At 34.2% G+C, this 16,820-nt stretch overlaps 1 protein-coding gene across 1 annotated transcript in view; it reads left to right on the forward strand.

Annotated features, from left to right (window-relative positions):
- The window catches only part of LOC141501012 (aldehyde dehydrogenase 1A1-like), a 60,313-nt gene extending 48,427 nt beyond the window's left edge, over positions 1–11,886 (forward strand). The window contains exons 11-13 of the mRNA XM_074204653.1: positions 3,883–4,040; positions 6,820–6,894; positions 11,338–11,886. Of these exons, the coding sequence (XP_074060754.1) occupies positions 3,883–4,040; positions 6,820–6,894; positions 11,338–11,410 (306 nt within the window). The 3' untranslated portion in view covers positions 11,411–11,886. The remainder of the gene's footprint in view (positions 1–3,882; positions 4,041–6,819; positions 6,895–11,337) is intronic.
- The last annotated feature ends 4,934 nt before the right edge of the window (positions 11,887–16,820 follow it).

A 16,820-nucleotide genomic window follows, 5' to 3' on the forward strand; every position in this document is an offset into this window, starting at 1 on the left:
CCTTGTGTGAATATATGGAATATAGGAGGGCAGCTAGGTGGGACAGTGGATAGAGCACTGGTCTTAGAGTCAGGAGGATGGAAGTTCAAATTCAGCCTCAGGGACTTGACTCTTATTAGCTGTGTGATCTTGAGCAATCACTTAACCCTGTTTGCCTCACATCAGGACCATCTCCAATCGTCCTAATCCATATCTGGTCATTGAACCCCCTGATGACTCTGGAGGACAAAGTGAGACTGGTGAAATAGCACAGCTCCCTCTCATTCAAATCTAGTTCATATGCTGGTCACAGTATCACCTCCCTCATATCATGGCCTTCTTCAAAAATGAAGGACAAAAAAAATTAATTTTCTACTAAGATGGGCATCCGTCACTTGAGTATTCCTCATTTAACAAAGCAAAACAGCAACCCCAAAACTCAAAAGATAGTCAGGAAAACTAAAAGGTTTAATAATATACTATGGGTATTTCATAATAGACTATTATTTTCAGTGGATGTTTTCTGTATGACAGAGTAAGTTCGGAATTTCAGATTCTAAAATTTTGCCAACTGAAGGACTAAGGGCCATTCAAATTGGAGATTTTCCATGTAAGATTTTGTTCTCACCAAAGTGAGTTATTTTCTGTTAGTTAAAGATATTGACCCTTTAAGGGTACATGGAATTTCTTACAATAGAAAAATATACATGCATTTGTGTGTATATCGGTTTATAAATGTGTAAGTTTATAAATAAATTATATATGTATGTATTTGTATGTGTAGAGGTGTTATGTACATATATCTTCCTTATTAAGAAACATTGTGAAATTTTCTTTATGTACACATATATATGCATATGTATACAGAATCTCTACACAAACTCATATACATAAATATATGTATATGTGTATATACACACACACACACACACCTTCCTGGTTAGGTAATATTGAGAGTCTGTACATACATGTCTGTATACACGTGCATGCCCACATATTTGTATATATGCATATATACCTGAGCGTATGAGTATATATAAACCTGCATGTATATATTTGCACATAATATATCATATGTATGCATGCAATCAGGTTGTGAAGAATGTGTATGTGTGTACATATATATACATGTAACTCCATTGTGAAGAATAAGTGAGATCAAGTGAATTACCCAGGGTCACATATTCACTGTGTGTCAGAGTTGAGACTTCACCCTTAGGGTTTCTGTCTTGGAGGTAAGCTCTCAACCCACCATGCTGTACTGCTTCTCACTCGCCCACCTGCATGTGAATTATGGGACATTTCTGCAGTCAACCCATCCACATACACAGAGGGTGAGGGGAAAAATATATTAAATATTTACTGAGCCAAGCACTGTGTTAAATACTGAGGACAGAATTATAAACAGACAAGAAACTTACAAAATAAAGGGAAGAAAACAACATATTAAGCGATGTTAAAAGTGTGCTTGTTGGGTGGGCTTGGGGAAGGGGGATACTTATTTGGGGCCACAAGAAGAAGCAGGAAATGGAAAAAAGTCTAAGCTTCAGTAAATTAGATCAAAATCTCACCTCTCACCATCAGATTAGTCAGAGTTGAGTCCAAATTTCTAGCTGAGTGGAGATGATCATAAAATAGGGTAATGGTAAAGAGACATCTGCAAAATGTCTTAAAGGTCTAAACTCTAGGAAAATAAGCTTTCATTTCTCAAAGCCTTGGCACACAGTTTGGAGTCCATATTTTCAATGAGGTGAAGATGATGAGAAAATCATGGTGAAGCGGTCCTTTATCACCTAGGGGAGAAAACATGCAAAGGGGAAAATTCTTCAAAATCACTGTGACTCTTCCTTGCCTCACATATCCTCACCAAAGCCAGATTTTGCAATTACCAAGAATCAAAGCATTCCTCCTACAAACTCTTCTTAGTCATAATGGAATCAGGTGAGAATGCCCATTATAAAAGTGAACCATTTACTGGGACATCCAGGTAGAAGATACTTCAGACAATATATAGTGGCAAAGGAATAGGGTATAGAGCTTGTAATCAGTAAGCAGCACAAGTCATCTTTTTACCAATGTTAGCTCAGGGAAGGAGGGGGATTTAATCAAGCTCATGCTATCCATCCTTTTCATTATAAACTAGAGGAAGTGAATGGAAAAATACACTCAAGGTTGGGCAGGTCGGATTACAGAAAATAAGTGCCAAACCATATTAAAGGTACTACAAACTGGACTGTTCCTTGAAGTTCACAAATATATATCCACTTCTTTCTCAATGATGTAATTGGCTCCAGTAAGACAGAAAGGGAAAAATAGCCAAAATACTGCTTCATAATTATTATAGGATGCCTATATCCTACAGGAAACCCAAAAACCTGAGATTACAAATTCTTAAATCTTGATTCTGTTCATTGCCAGAATAAATCAATTTTTACATTTTAAGAGGCAATCTTAAATAATTTCTGCAAGTCCTAAAGCGTTTTTGAATCATTACCCTCTATTGGCTCCCATAACAACACTGGGATTTGTTCTTTTTTTAAAAAAAAAATCTCTATTGAAGTTTTTTGAAAACACTATTCCTCAACTCCAAAACCACAAGCAGGAATGGAGGATTACCCAGATTAGGGTAGAATCATTGTACTCACCAGATTTGGAACTAGAAACCATCTTAAAAATCATCTAGACATACTCCCTAATTTTAGAATGAAGAAAGTGGAGGCCCAGAGAGATGCTGTGATTTGTCCAGAGTCATTTTACTCCTTAGCAAAAGATATGATTCCTTCTAATTGGACCACACATTCACTCATGGACTATAGGAAATAAAGGGGTAGGGAAGAGGCTTGAACAATTGAGTCACTTCTTGGTTTTACCCAAATCCTTTCCTCCATCCCAGATTCAAAATGGGTCAAGTGCCTCCTGGCTACAGGTAATTTTATACATGAGAGATCAGATGACAAAACATGCTCAATCTGACAGATGAATACTCTCTTTCAGAAAAATCAATGTTAACTTCTGTATCCTGTTCTTGCTAGAGGGTTTCCCCAAAGTCTTAGTACTGTTTGAAGCTTTGACTTTTAGGATATTTATGCAGTATTCATCAAAATTAAATGGGAATAGGAAGTTTAAAAAATTCTCCACTGAAATTTGACTTCTAATATAAAAGCACTGAATTTTAAGTATAGAGTCATAGATCTAAGGCTGGAAGAATCTACCTATTATAACTCTCCCAGTTTGCAAATAAGTAAACAGATGAAAAAGGCAAAGTGTACCATTGTATGTAATCAGAAAACAAAATATATAATTTTTAAAAAGGCAAAGTAATTTGCACAATAACGAACAGATGGTAAGTAGCAGAACCAACATGAGTATCCATGCCCTTTGATTCTGATTTTGGTATTCCCTCCACTGTACCTTGGTGTCTCCTGGCCTGTTTTCTATTAGACATTCATTCAATAAGATATATCAAATTCTACCATGCAAAAGGTAATATGCTAGTCACTAGAAAAACAAAGTCAAATATATCTAAAATCATTCTCTGATCTTGAGGCACTTGCAATCTATCTGATAAAAATTGTTCACCATGGATTCAATTGTAACACAATAGTACGGGGAACGATCTCCACCAAAGTGATTGTATATGTCATTTTAGGAAAACATTCATTCATTAAAAATAAAAAGCTTGCCAAGCTTCAATTCATACCCTAAACTAAATGAAGAAATAAACAAAAACAAACTGTCTATACAACAAGCAAAGTAGTCAACTTGATTTGATTTATGCTTCAACTTTCTTTTCCTTTCTCTCATTCCCTCCACCTCTCTCTCTCTCTCTCTCTCTCTCTCTCTCTCTCTCTCTCTCTCTCTCTCTCTCTCTCTCTCTCTCTTTCTCCTTCTTTCTATGAGCAGATTTTTGGACCAGTCCAACAGATCATGAAGTTTAAAACCCTTGATGAAGTGATCAAGAGAGCCAACCACACCCACTATGGCTTATCAGCAGGAATTTTTACCAAAGACCTTGACAAAGCCTTGACAGTTTCCTCTGCTCTTCAAGCAGGAACAGTCTGGTAAGTTAGACCTTAAAACATCACCTTTTAGGGGCAATTAGGTGGCACAGTGGATGGAGCACTGGCCTTGGAGTCAGGAGTACCTGAGTTCAAATCCAGCCTCAGACACTTAATAATTACCTAGCTGTGTGGCCTTGGGCGAGTCACTGAACCCCATTGCCTTGCAAAAAAGAAAAAAAAACACATTACCTTTAAAGAGATTCACTTACATCTCAAATCACAGTAAGAGGACAAATTTGAATATTTGATAAACAATCTCCTTCCCCCTCCTTTCAAACTAGGAAGGCTACTGGAATGTAGACTTTCTCTGCATATTTTCTGAGTCATAGTTACCTCATCTGTGAAATAAGGAATTGTACTAGGTGAAATCCAGCAATTTTTTTTTACAAGGCAATTGGGTTCAGTGGCTCGCCCAAGGCCACACAGCTAGGTAATTATTAAGTGTCTGAGGTTGGATTTGAACTCAGGTATTCCTGACTCCAGGGCCGGTGTTCTATCCGCCGCAAGACCTAGCCACCCCAAAATCTAGTTCCTATAAATGCCAGCATCCATGATACTATTGTCAAATATCTCTTGGATAATTACTCTAGCAAAGGTTGGTGTGTGTGTTTACTATATTTAAAAGGAGATGCTTAAAGAAAAACTCATTGGCATGTTGATTTTTAACCCATTGACATTCCTACAACTGAACATTTGTTTCTGGACAGAATTAAACACTTTTTTTTCCCCTTGTACTTATTGTGATAACAACTTAAAATGATGGAGTCAATAACAGAGCTCATTATATGCCTTCTAGATGAAGCAATGTTATGTGAATTATCAATTGTACCTATCTCTTGAGTCCCTGATCCGATAAGTTGATAGTATTGAAAACTTAGGGTACAATACATAATCTAATACATGTTTCTTTGAATAGATTAATTGTTTTGACCTGTTCTAGCTAATTTTTTTTCATGTCACAATAGTTAGCCTTAACTAAGGATTTTAAGACAAGGCAAGGAAATTAGTAGTATTTAGTATTTACTTATTCTATATTATACACAGTTCTAAATTCTGGAATTAAAAATATAAATTATGTTGTAGGATCTTTTATGGGACAAAAATAGGACTCTAAAATCTACAGATCCAGATTTTGAGTTGCCAAAGAACATGGATTTTCCTGTCTTATAAAAGCTTTGTATAGTCTTTTTTTTTTCAATATATGTCCACTCTTCCCCACTGATACAGAAGGTTTTGGTGGAATAGTGGTTTAGATAGTTGAGTGGATTGAGCCTGGAATAAGAAAGACCTGAGTTCAAATGTGGCCTCATTCAGTTGCTTGCTATGTGACCCTGGGCAAGTGACTTAGACTCTACTTCAGTTTGATATTTATCAAAGTATTATAATAATAACACTTTACCACCCAGGGTTGTTATGAGTAAATTGACCAAATGATATAATGATTGCAAAGTGCTTAACATAGTAGCTGGCACATATAAATGCTAGGTAATATTTGTAGATTGGATTATGCTTTATTTTTCATGTATTTGATTCACTATTTTAATCCCTTTGATATTATTGTATTTCCTTTGCCTTATTGTTGTTGTCATTAAGAATGGCTGTTTGGTTAAATGAAAATGCATCAGTGGGGGCTCAAGACTAAAATGATGAATATAGAAAGTATATATCTCCCAAAACATAGTTAAGCCTAGGACCTTAAGAAATTTTTAAGCACATTTGGCAGTCCATTTTGGTGAGAACCTACACCCTCTAGTAAGAGAACAAGTGAGTGAGATAGTACAGAGAATAAATAGGTGTCCACATACCCATGTGAGAGTTATGAGGTATTAATATGGCTGACAATTACTTGCTATATTAATAACAACAATCAATATTGTTTAAGTATTCATGGAACAGCTTATAAGTAGTAAAGACTTCCTTGTGATTGTATCCCTTAAAACATAATAAAAATATGGGGTTTTTGCTTCTTGAAGTCACCTGGAGTGTAAAATGAGTGGATACGCTCTCCTCCAATAGGTACCCACATTGATGAGATGACAATGTCATTAAATTATTGAAGTATATAAATTAGTTTAGAGTTAACAGCTAAAGAATTAAATGTTTTAACCTTTCTAGTTTATCTAGAAAATTGTGTATTAATTACCAAATATGAACCTTGTAGGGAGATCTCTAATAGATAGAGAGATGACCTCAAAATCTTGGAGACCTTAGTTCAAGGTCTGCCACTGACACATACCAAAATTCTGGACAAATCATTTAACCATTAAGTGTCCTGGGGCAATTTAGGACCATAAATTACAAAGTGCCTGTAGACCTGCTTTGGTAGAAAACATTTTTTCATCAAAAGTCCTGTATTTCTATGAAATTACAGGCCTGTTCCAAAAATCAAAGGAGATAATATTTGTAAAGCACTAATAGCAAGCATTTAATAATTGCTTTTTCACTTTCCTTTCCTCTCTTCCCTTAAAAAAAATTAACCTCAACATAGTAGGCACCAAACAATTGCTGATGGAATTTAATTAAAAAGTTAATGTTAAAAACTGTTGTCTTTCTAATCTGCAAATATGTTAAACACAAATGTATATGTGAAATATTCACCAGATTGTTCGCCACAGAGGGAAGAGGGCTGGGAAGGGAGGGTGGAAGGAAATTATGTAACTTAAAAATATGCAAAGGCAAGTCGATGAATGCTGAAAAACTTTCATAACATGTAATTGTAAAAATAAAATAAAATATCAATTAAAAAAGAAAAGAAAAAAACCAACTCTTGTTTTTGCAGGGTGAATTGCTATGGTGTGGTTTCTCCTCAAGCCCCTTTTGGTGGATTCAAGATGTCTGGAAATGGGAGAGAATTGTAAGTAAAGCTTTGAGGCATTTTAGATGTCATATCTTCAATTTTCTTTAATTTAATTTAATTTTAAATTTATCTTCATGACACTAGTTGATGTTACCTGTGTGCTCAGAAATAAATTCAAAGCCTATTTTATCATGTACCAACTTTCCTCTTTGAACCTGTTAGTCCAGATATTCTTTGAATCTTAAATTCTGTAGATTAGTATGAAAAAAGCATTCAAATACTTGTGTATATTATACATATATATATATATATTCTTTTAAGGAATTATACAACTTATTTTTCTTCAACTTATTTTAAGAAAAATGTATTAATTTTGCCATTTTAAAAAAATACATAAGGGAATTATTAGGTTTTCCTGGCTTCTCACAGCAGGATTATTTCATTGGGGAAACCTTGATCATATTTGAATCCAGATTTTTCAAAACATATGTTTTAGGTTAACCATCCAAAAGGAAATTTGATATCTGAAAATTTCCTACATAATGTTATAACTTGCCTCAAAAGAGTTTTTCATGAACCATCAGTAGCATGCCTTTTACAACCTTCTGAAATCATGTTAGACAATGTTTAAAATAAATCATTTAGGATATTACTTTGAAATCTCAAGCATAAATTTACTTTTTTTAAGTGTCTAGTTTTTAAGTTTTTAGCTTCTCAGAAATAATTTTGTTTATACATAAATATTGTCTTGGTTAAAAACAGTTATCATTGGGGTGGCTAGGTGGTACAGTGTGGATAGAGCACCGGCCCTGGAGTCAGTAGTACATGAATTCAAATCTGACCCTAGACAATAATTACCTAGCTGTGTGGCAAGCCACTTAACCCCACTGTCTTGCAAAAAAAGGTAAAAACAGTTATCATATCATATGTGATCAAGTTTTATGGAGTTGCCTGTCAGGATCAGAATATTAAAATGAACTTTTCCCTAGTATCTTGATATCTTCATGAATCAGAGGACAAGGTTTTACACCTATAATTTTATTATCTTAATTACAAAGTAATTAATTCGGTAGCAACACCAAGTTATGATGAAATATATCACAGCCTTTGTGGAGATTACAGATTTGTTGGGGTGAGAAGGTATATAATTTTTTTAAAAGAGGTAAAATAAAGAAGAATATTTTGAGATGTGAGGATTGAGCTAATGTCAATAGAAGGAACTCTAGGAATCAAAACATCACTCTATGCCACAGATTAGCTGTTGCTTTGTAACTAAGAGGCTATGTATTTGACCTTCTTCACTATAGCTTAAAGGCAGAATTTGAACTCAGGACTTTCTGATTCCAATGCAGTCCATTCTAATCCTGATTCCATTACTAGTCCTCAATGTCTCTCAAGGAATAGCACAAACTAATATCCAAAAACTTTAGATAAAGTCTATATGCACATAAATATAGAGAGGCATAGAGATGTAAATGAAAATACTTTGAGCAGAGGAAATAGGGTCTACCTCAAAATCTATTGCCAATCTAAATATTTAATTTTCAATTAAAATGACTTAATAATAGACTCACTTGTGTATTTCAAATTGCTGGTTAAGATATAAAACCCAGATTCAAATCAATTTCACAAATCATTCATTAAACAATTACTACATTATCAGTGATGGAAATGTATAGGAAAAAAGAAAGCCACTCCCTGCCTTTATGTAACTTAGATCTTTTTTAATTTTGTTTATTATTTAAGGTAATAGAGTTAAGTGACTTGCCCAAGATCACACAGCTAGACAGTTATTAAATGTCTGAGTCCAACTTTGAACTCAGGTCCTCCTGACTCCAGGTGGGTGCTCTATCCACTGTGCCACCTAGCTACCCCAACTTAGATTAAAAAAAAAAACCACTAAGATATGGGTTAAGAAAAACTAATTCCATAAAGTCAGGATTTTATTTTTTCCTATGCATTTATATCTTACTGTATATTATTATCTGCTGATGGATTTGACCATTTGCTATAACAATGCAACTTGACATCACAAAATAAATACTGATGCTCCATCAGAAATAGTTTTCTGACATTCAAAATTCATATATTTATAAAATTTACTTCTGAATCTTTTCCCATTTCTCTTTCTCCTGCTTTTTCCTCTTAACATTATCTTCCCCAAGTCTTGGCTCTTCTTTTGAGGGTTTCTGCCAAGTCATCCCTGTATACTGTCCAAATTGAATCATTAGATTAATTGAGTAGTCACAAAATAACAGAGTAATATAGTTTTTATTGTAAATTTTAGTTTCTACATCTTAAAATGATATGATTCTAAGTTCATCATAAATGAGAAGTCTGGAAACATTTTAAGTTAAATAGTAAATAAGGCCAAGAAACTAAAGATAGACTGTTCATTTCAGAAATATGCATAGTTGTACCATTTAGCTACTTCATATTGACACGGTACAATGAAATCAAATAACACAGATAAAAAGTACAAAGATTCAAATCCTTAACAAGAATCTCTATATGTTGAAAAGGAACTGAAAGTTCTCCCATAAAAAGTTGGAGGTTTTTGAAAGTTCTGAGAGATAGTTCTGGAGAACTAAAAGTTCTCCCATAAAAACTTGGAGGTTTTTGGCTCAAGCTACACACACCAGTGTTGACTGAATTCCCACAGGAGCCAAGTTTGTAATGTTTAACTGAGGCATTATTTATTGGAAAATACTAGAAGAGAGAGCAGGATAACTTCATAACTTTCAAACAAGAAAAAGAAACATTGATCTTTTGAGATTTAAGACCCCAAATATTCACACAGTTTTATTTTAAAAAGAAACTTATTTCAACTCAAATGTATTAGTTCTACTAACTAGATTCTCATAAAAAGGTATAAGTATACAATGAAAGGATTCTAAATACAAGCAAAATGGTATCCAGAGGAGCTTACATTACTTTTTTAAAAGGGGCTGGGCGGGGGGGGGGGGACCTTAGATAACAGATTTTGCATTAAACATGTTTAGAATACCTAAGAAGCTATTGGATGGATCAGGAAGGTAGAGGTGAGTATGAGGAACAGTGAGAACATCAAATGGGCTAGATTGCAATAGGAAGTCTTGTCCAGAGAATTAGTTATCTCTTTTCTATCACTAATCTAAACAAGGCAAATAAGATTTTTAGGATAGGTATAAAGTCTTCCAGTGTTAACCATTAGAGGGGATAGCTTTTGTGAGGAGTTAAGAGTATGTCTGGATTAAGTTGTTTAATTTGTGATTTGGAGGAAGATAGAGATGACTAGGGACAGAGACTGAATTCAGTTCTACTGAAAAGGATTTTTTGTTAGTTTTCTGCTATGATGCATATGACAGAATATATAATAAGGTGCTTTTTAAGCCTTATTTGGTTTCAAAGCATGTTTGTATGCCTGTGTGTGGCCATCCCAAATTTCAGAAGTTAGCAAAGGTCTTTTCATTCCATGCCAGTCAACATGATAAACACACACTCAAAAGAATATTAGACATTCTCAATGTTAAGTTTGTCTATTGAATGGTCACCTTTAATCTTGTGACAATTTATTAATATTTTAATAATAATTGTAAACTATTCCTGAGTAGTATGATTAAGCTCACTTAGAGATATAACTGGGAAAGGGTGGTTAGGACTTTGCAAAAGGTATCAGTCTGAAAAGAAAGGAATATTTATACTCCCCATGTGGTAACTATCCCCATGCATCACTGGCTGCCAACCTGCACTTCTTTAAGAGATTGGAAAGGGGATATGGGCTCTGGAAGATAACCAGGGTCAAAGTTCTTAGAGGTCAGACAGGGAGGCATACCAACCCTCTTTCCCATTGAAACTACATATAAGGGGAAGCTAGATGGTGCAATGGATAGAGCACCAGCCCTGGAGTCAGGAGGATCTGAGTTGAAATCTAACCTCAGATAATTAATAATTACGTAGCTGTGTGACTTTGGGAAAGTCACTTAACCCCATTGCCTTAAACAAATAATTTTTTTTTAAAAAAAAGTCATATATGCCTGGCTGGCAATGTGGACCTTAAAAAAAAGAAACTATACATAAACTATGTTCCTATGCCTTCCAGTTGTCCTTGGAAATGTGTTGCTATCTCACTCCTCTCATTAGCCTCCAGTTGCTTATGCAGTTAGATATTCCCCTGCATTTGACATTGGAAATATTGCCTAAAATTTTAGCCCTGTGTCTGATGAAGTAACTAACACCTGTAGTACTTAACTACAAAATATAGAACAGTGTTAAAACTTCCAATTTCTAAAATAATATAGTGAGGCATCCAAAAAAAAACTTTTCATATGATTTTATAGGAGGGGAATTATTGGTACATAAAGGGCCTCTAATAGTTAATGCTTCTATTCTTGATGTTTCTGAGAAGATAAAATCTTATACCTACCTTAATGAATGTGTCCAAATTCATACTGAGATATATATTATGTAGTGTATGGATAACAGTATTCAATTGCAATTTTGAATTGTTTTCTCCTCTAGGGGAGAATATGGTCTCCATGAATACACTGAAGTCAAGACTGTGACAGTCAAGATTTCATCGAAGAATTCCTAAAAAATTCCACAGAAGATGGTGCTCTGTATCTTCAATGGCCGAGCATCTCACACCATAAATCACACAAAAAGTTACAGCTACCATTTTCTCTGATTATTTGCATTAGCAGCATAAGAAAAATTCTATCTAGAACATGCTATATACCTTCTTAATCTCATATAAACATGATCAATTTATTCTATCTGAATTTGGGGGATTAGAATCTCTCAAGCATTAAAAAAGTTGTGAGTTTTTCTTGGTAAATGATTTTTGCAGAGATTAAGCCTTAAAAGATTTGAAAGGAGCATTTGGGGTTTTTCTTTCTAGTAATTAGGTTAATTGAAACTTACTGCACATGTTAACTTAACAAATAGATGTACTCTGTTAACTAAAGCTGCTAAGTCTTCTTTGCCTTTGGAAACAGTCTCTAATAAAATAATGACCACTCTACCTAACTGTAATTTTAATATCAGTTTAATTAAAACAATCTTCTATAACACTGTGTACATGTGGATATTTTAAAAACACATCTTTATTATGGAAGTTTCAAATTCATATAAGACATGTTTAATATTGTATTTTTCATATGTTTTATTTTTAAGTCTAAGACACAGATCTCTGAACTTTTCTTCATAAAGGAAGTGTGTTGTTTCTTTTTTTTTTATTTCACTTAAGTCTTATGATTGTCATACTGAAGAAGGCAAAGTGACCAGCATGAACATAGAGGAATAACAAGGGAGGTAGTAAAATTGCAAATTATCAAGTTTACATTTACATTGGGAACACAGAATTTCATAGAGAGACTTGAAAGGGATTTCAGAAGTCATCTATTTCATCCTCCTCATTTTACAAATAAGGAAACAGGGCAGGTAGACTAAATAATTATTTTTTTATTGTTTTTTGAATTTTGCAATTTTTCCCCCAATCTCACTTCCCTCTCCCCCCCACCCCCCACAGAAGGCAGTCTGATTAAACTAAATAATTGTTAAGGTCACAGAACCCAAGTCCTTTGGCTCCAAACCCAACATTGTCCCATCCCTCCAAATTATAAGCAAGAGTGAAGGTAGTTGGCAACTACTTTAGATATCAACCCAGGTCAAAATAGTTCAGCTGAATTTCCAACAGTCATGGAGCAAAGTTCACATAATTGAGTGTCACGTGCCTTGGTTATTCCTAACTGAACTGGATTTTAACAATTTTCCCAAAGGAGTGCTCATGGGAACATTACTACCCGCCCCAGTGTCATCCATTAAAGGATATTAAATACGAAACAAAAGTCAGTGATTATAAGTGACTCAGGAAAAGTGATTTTGGAGGTTACCACAAGTGACCCTATAATGGGATCCTCATAGAAGAGGCAATGACTAGTGTGATATCCCCCACCTGTCCCTAAGAATAGAACTTGGGTGTTCTTAAAACTAGCCTTCTACCTTTATGATTGAGTCGATTTAGAAAAACCAATTAAACAAAGTGAATTTAAGTAGCCAATTGTTTTAGCAGCTGAAAAACTGTTGGTCAACTACCACATTAAAAAAATAGGAAGTTATAGCTGAAGAACTGTCTTGTTTTGGCCAGCTATGACTATAAAGAGGAAGTTTTTTTTTCCTCTATAAATTTTTAGTTTCTCTTTGAAATTTTTGCTAAAAGTCTACTGTGCACAACTAATTTTTAAGGCTTTTTTATCAATTTTAATTCCACTTGTATAATAACTTCTAGGTGTCCTCAATACTTTTCTAGTTTGTTCTATTAGCAAGAATCTCATTTAAGAAGATGATTTGGCTTGGAGAAAATGGAGATCAGAGCTGAAAGGGAATGTCATCCCCTAGAGCAGTCCTACAAGAAGAATTTTTCTTAGAAATAATCCCAGGTGCTGAAGAACCTCACCAGTCACCTACTATTTCACCCATTGTCATGATAAAAATATGCAATAAAGAGAAACTGAGGCACACAAAATTCCACTTTATTAGTATGACTAGCAAATGCCACTGAATTAGATCCAAGACCCCTCAGTAGGCAAGAATGGACCTGACAGAGCAACTCTGTTATGTCATTGTATAAGTGACTTGATAGATTTATTTCACTCATTGGTTGGTATTGCTTACATCAATTCTTCACCACATGGGCCATCATCTCCTGATTAACATTTTTTAGAAAGTCTTATAATGGGCAAATATCATATCACCAGTTTGTTCATCTCTTCACATCATCAGTAAAAACTCACAGATTAGAATTTTTGTGGCTGAACTGAAAATAGAAAGAATTATATCTCTTTCTCATCTGTACATGGTACTTCCATAAAAATTCACCAAATTATGATATAAAAACTTCACAAATTGAGAAAAGCAAAAATATTAAGTGTAACATTTTCAGATCATAATGCAATAAAATTATATTCAATAAAGTACCATGGAAAAATTGATTTGAAATTAAGTAATCTAATCCTAAAGAATGATTGAGTCAAAAAGCAAATCTTAGAAACTTACCAAATGAGATTACTTACCAAAATTTATGGAATGTAATCAAAGTAAGCCATGTCCCATTTATTCTAAGGATTGCTAGTGTTTCATGCTGTGTAAATAACATCTCTATGAGAAAAAAGTCAGTATAACAAACTTTTCCCCCTAAAATAGAAAATACGAAATTATTTACATATCAAAATAGATTTGGAATAATGGATGAAGAGAGAATCTGTACTCATCATGAAATGAGCATTGGCATTTGAAGTCAAAAGACTTGAATTCAAAGCCTAGTTGTCCCACTGTATGAAATTGGTGACTCTATACAACTCTCTGGTGTTCCACATTCATCTCTGGTAAAATAAAGAAGTTGGGCTAATTACTTTGTAAGTGTGAAATTCCATTACTATTATGTTGTTCTGTGGCCAAATTATATTGTGTCAGGACAGCTAGATGGCACAGTGTATATAGCACCAGCCTTGGAATCAGGAGGATGGAGTTAGAATCCGGCCTCAGATACCTGACTTCTACTAGCTGTGTGACCTTGGGCAAGTCACTTAACACTGATTACCTCACACCCAGAGCCATCTCCAGTTGTCCTGCTCCATATCTGGTCACTGGACCCAGATGATTCTAGAGGAGAAAGTGAGGCTGGTGACTTAGCACATCTTCCCCTCACTCAAATCCAATTCATGTGCTTGTCATGGTACCACCTTCCCTGATGCCATGATCTTCTTCAAAAACGAAGGACAGAGACAATTAGGTGGAACAGTGGACAGAGCATGGGCCCTGGAGTCAGAAGCCTCAAATGCTTAATAATTACCTAGCTGTGTGACCTTAGCTAAATCATTTAACCCCATTGCCTTGCAAAAAAAAAAATAAGGACAAACATTATTGTATAATGCCTCTTGACTTTTTCTTCTATATTTAGCCTTTTTTTTCTTTGACATTTTAAGAGAATATGGAAAAGGCAGTAAAAACAGCAAGGGAAGTTTTTCAGCTAAGATGGATGAAGGATGCTTCAGAGAGAGGATAGTTCCTTAACAAACTAGTTGAATTAATTGAAAGGGACAATGATTTGGGCAGTAAATTTGAACCATATGAAGTAAGAGATTGACAGAGGCCTCAATTGTACTCTTTATTTTAAGCTTGTTTTATCTGTGATGGTGTTATCTTGCTCTTTTTTTTACATTGCACAATATTTTAACAATCATCAGAGACTTATTGTCACAAAACTTCATCTTTTCAACACCAGTGCTTTTGCTAGTTTACAAGTGAAAGAAGATGAAGAGGAAATATAATATTAAACCCATTATGATATATATATATAATGTGTTGTTTAATACATTATATATTACATATTTGTAATGAGGAATGCCTTTTCAGAATATATTTCTCCTCTTACCTGTAAGTGTTGAAATTTTATTGCCAACTTCTAACTGGTGGTAGCAGCTGCAGCAGAAGTAGTAGTACTAGTAGTTCTAGTAGTCATAGATACAGGCATAGGCCTAGGCACAGTCATAGTCAATAACAATAACTCAATGTTTATATGAAACTTTTAAGGGTTATAAAAGATTTAATCACAGAAAAGGAACAGATATTTGGAACAATTAGTTCAACCCTTCTACAACTTACCCCAAAATGTCATCTAGCTTTTCCCTGAAGACTTTCAATAAGTAGGAAACCACTATTCCCAAGGCAGTCTGTTCCAAAACCTTAATCTTTGAAGGAAAATTATGCCCTTACAATTAATTCCTCCCCTTTTACTCCTGACACCTCTTCTCCCTTAATATTCTCTTTTTAGCAATGTCAAAAGCTTCTATGGGTTAAACTCTTGTCTCTAAACAGATAATTCTCTTTTTTTACATATCTTGCTACAATCCCCTGAACTTCAGTTTCACATCTTCAGTTACCTATTGGACATTTCAGACTGGATATTGTAGAGCTGTATTAAGGTCAACATGTGTAAAATTAATCTTATTGTCTTTGCCAGGAAATCCTTTTCATTTCCAGGTTTTTTTGGTTTCATTGTTTTTCATTTGCAATGTAAGTAATAACTATTTTTCAGAATTTTCAGAACTGTAATATATATAGACAGAAATGTTGTAAGATGAGAGAATGTGGATGGGTTTTTGTCCAGGACTATCTATGATGATAAGAACAGAGATTCATCATAGCATTACACATACCAAGTAGTTCCAGAAACATTTTGGCATTATTGCCTACATAAGAAGTTAAGACACAAGAAGGTTAGAGAATAATAATAGTAGTAATGATAATAATAATAATAATAATAATAATAACCAGCATTTCTACAGTGCTTTGAGGTTAGCAAAGCACTTTACAAATATTTTATTTTTACAACAAGGAGGATTATGCTCTTATTCCCATTTCAAAGATTAAGGAACTGAAATAGAAGTTAAGTGACTTACCCAGGTTCACACATTATAAGCAAAAGACGACTGAACTCAAACTTTCCTAATTATATAACCAGTACTTTATCTACTTCACCAACTGGTTGCCTCTTATAATAGCTAATATATTATTTTAAGGTTTGCAAAGTATTATCCATGTTATCTTATGATTCAAATTATTTATCTCTGATTTAGGAGCAAATGGAAACATATTTTTTTATTCTTTTTTTTGAAAGATTTTATTTGAGTTTTACAATTTTTACCCTAATCTTACTAACCTCCCCCCCCCAGAAGACAGTCTGTTAGTCTTTACATTGTTTCCATGGTATGCATTGATCTAAGTTGAATGTGATGAGAGTGAAATCATATCCTTAAGAAAAAAAATAAAGTATAAGAGATAGCAAAATTACACAAAAAGAGGATTGTTTTTTTTTTAATTAAAGGTAAATCATATTTGGTCTTTGTTCAAACTCCACAGTTCTTTCTCTGGATACAGATGGTATTCTCCATTGCAGATATCCCAAAATTGTGTCTGATTGTTGCTCTGATGGAATGAGCAAG

This window comes from Macrotis lagotis, chromosome X (genome assembly GCF_037893015.1).
Source record: "Macrotis lagotis isolate mMagLag1 chromosome X, bilby.v1.9.chrom.fasta, whole genome shotgun sequence".
NCBI lineage: Eukaryota > Metazoa > Chordata > Mammalia > Peramelemorphia > Peramelidae > Macrotis > Macrotis lagotis.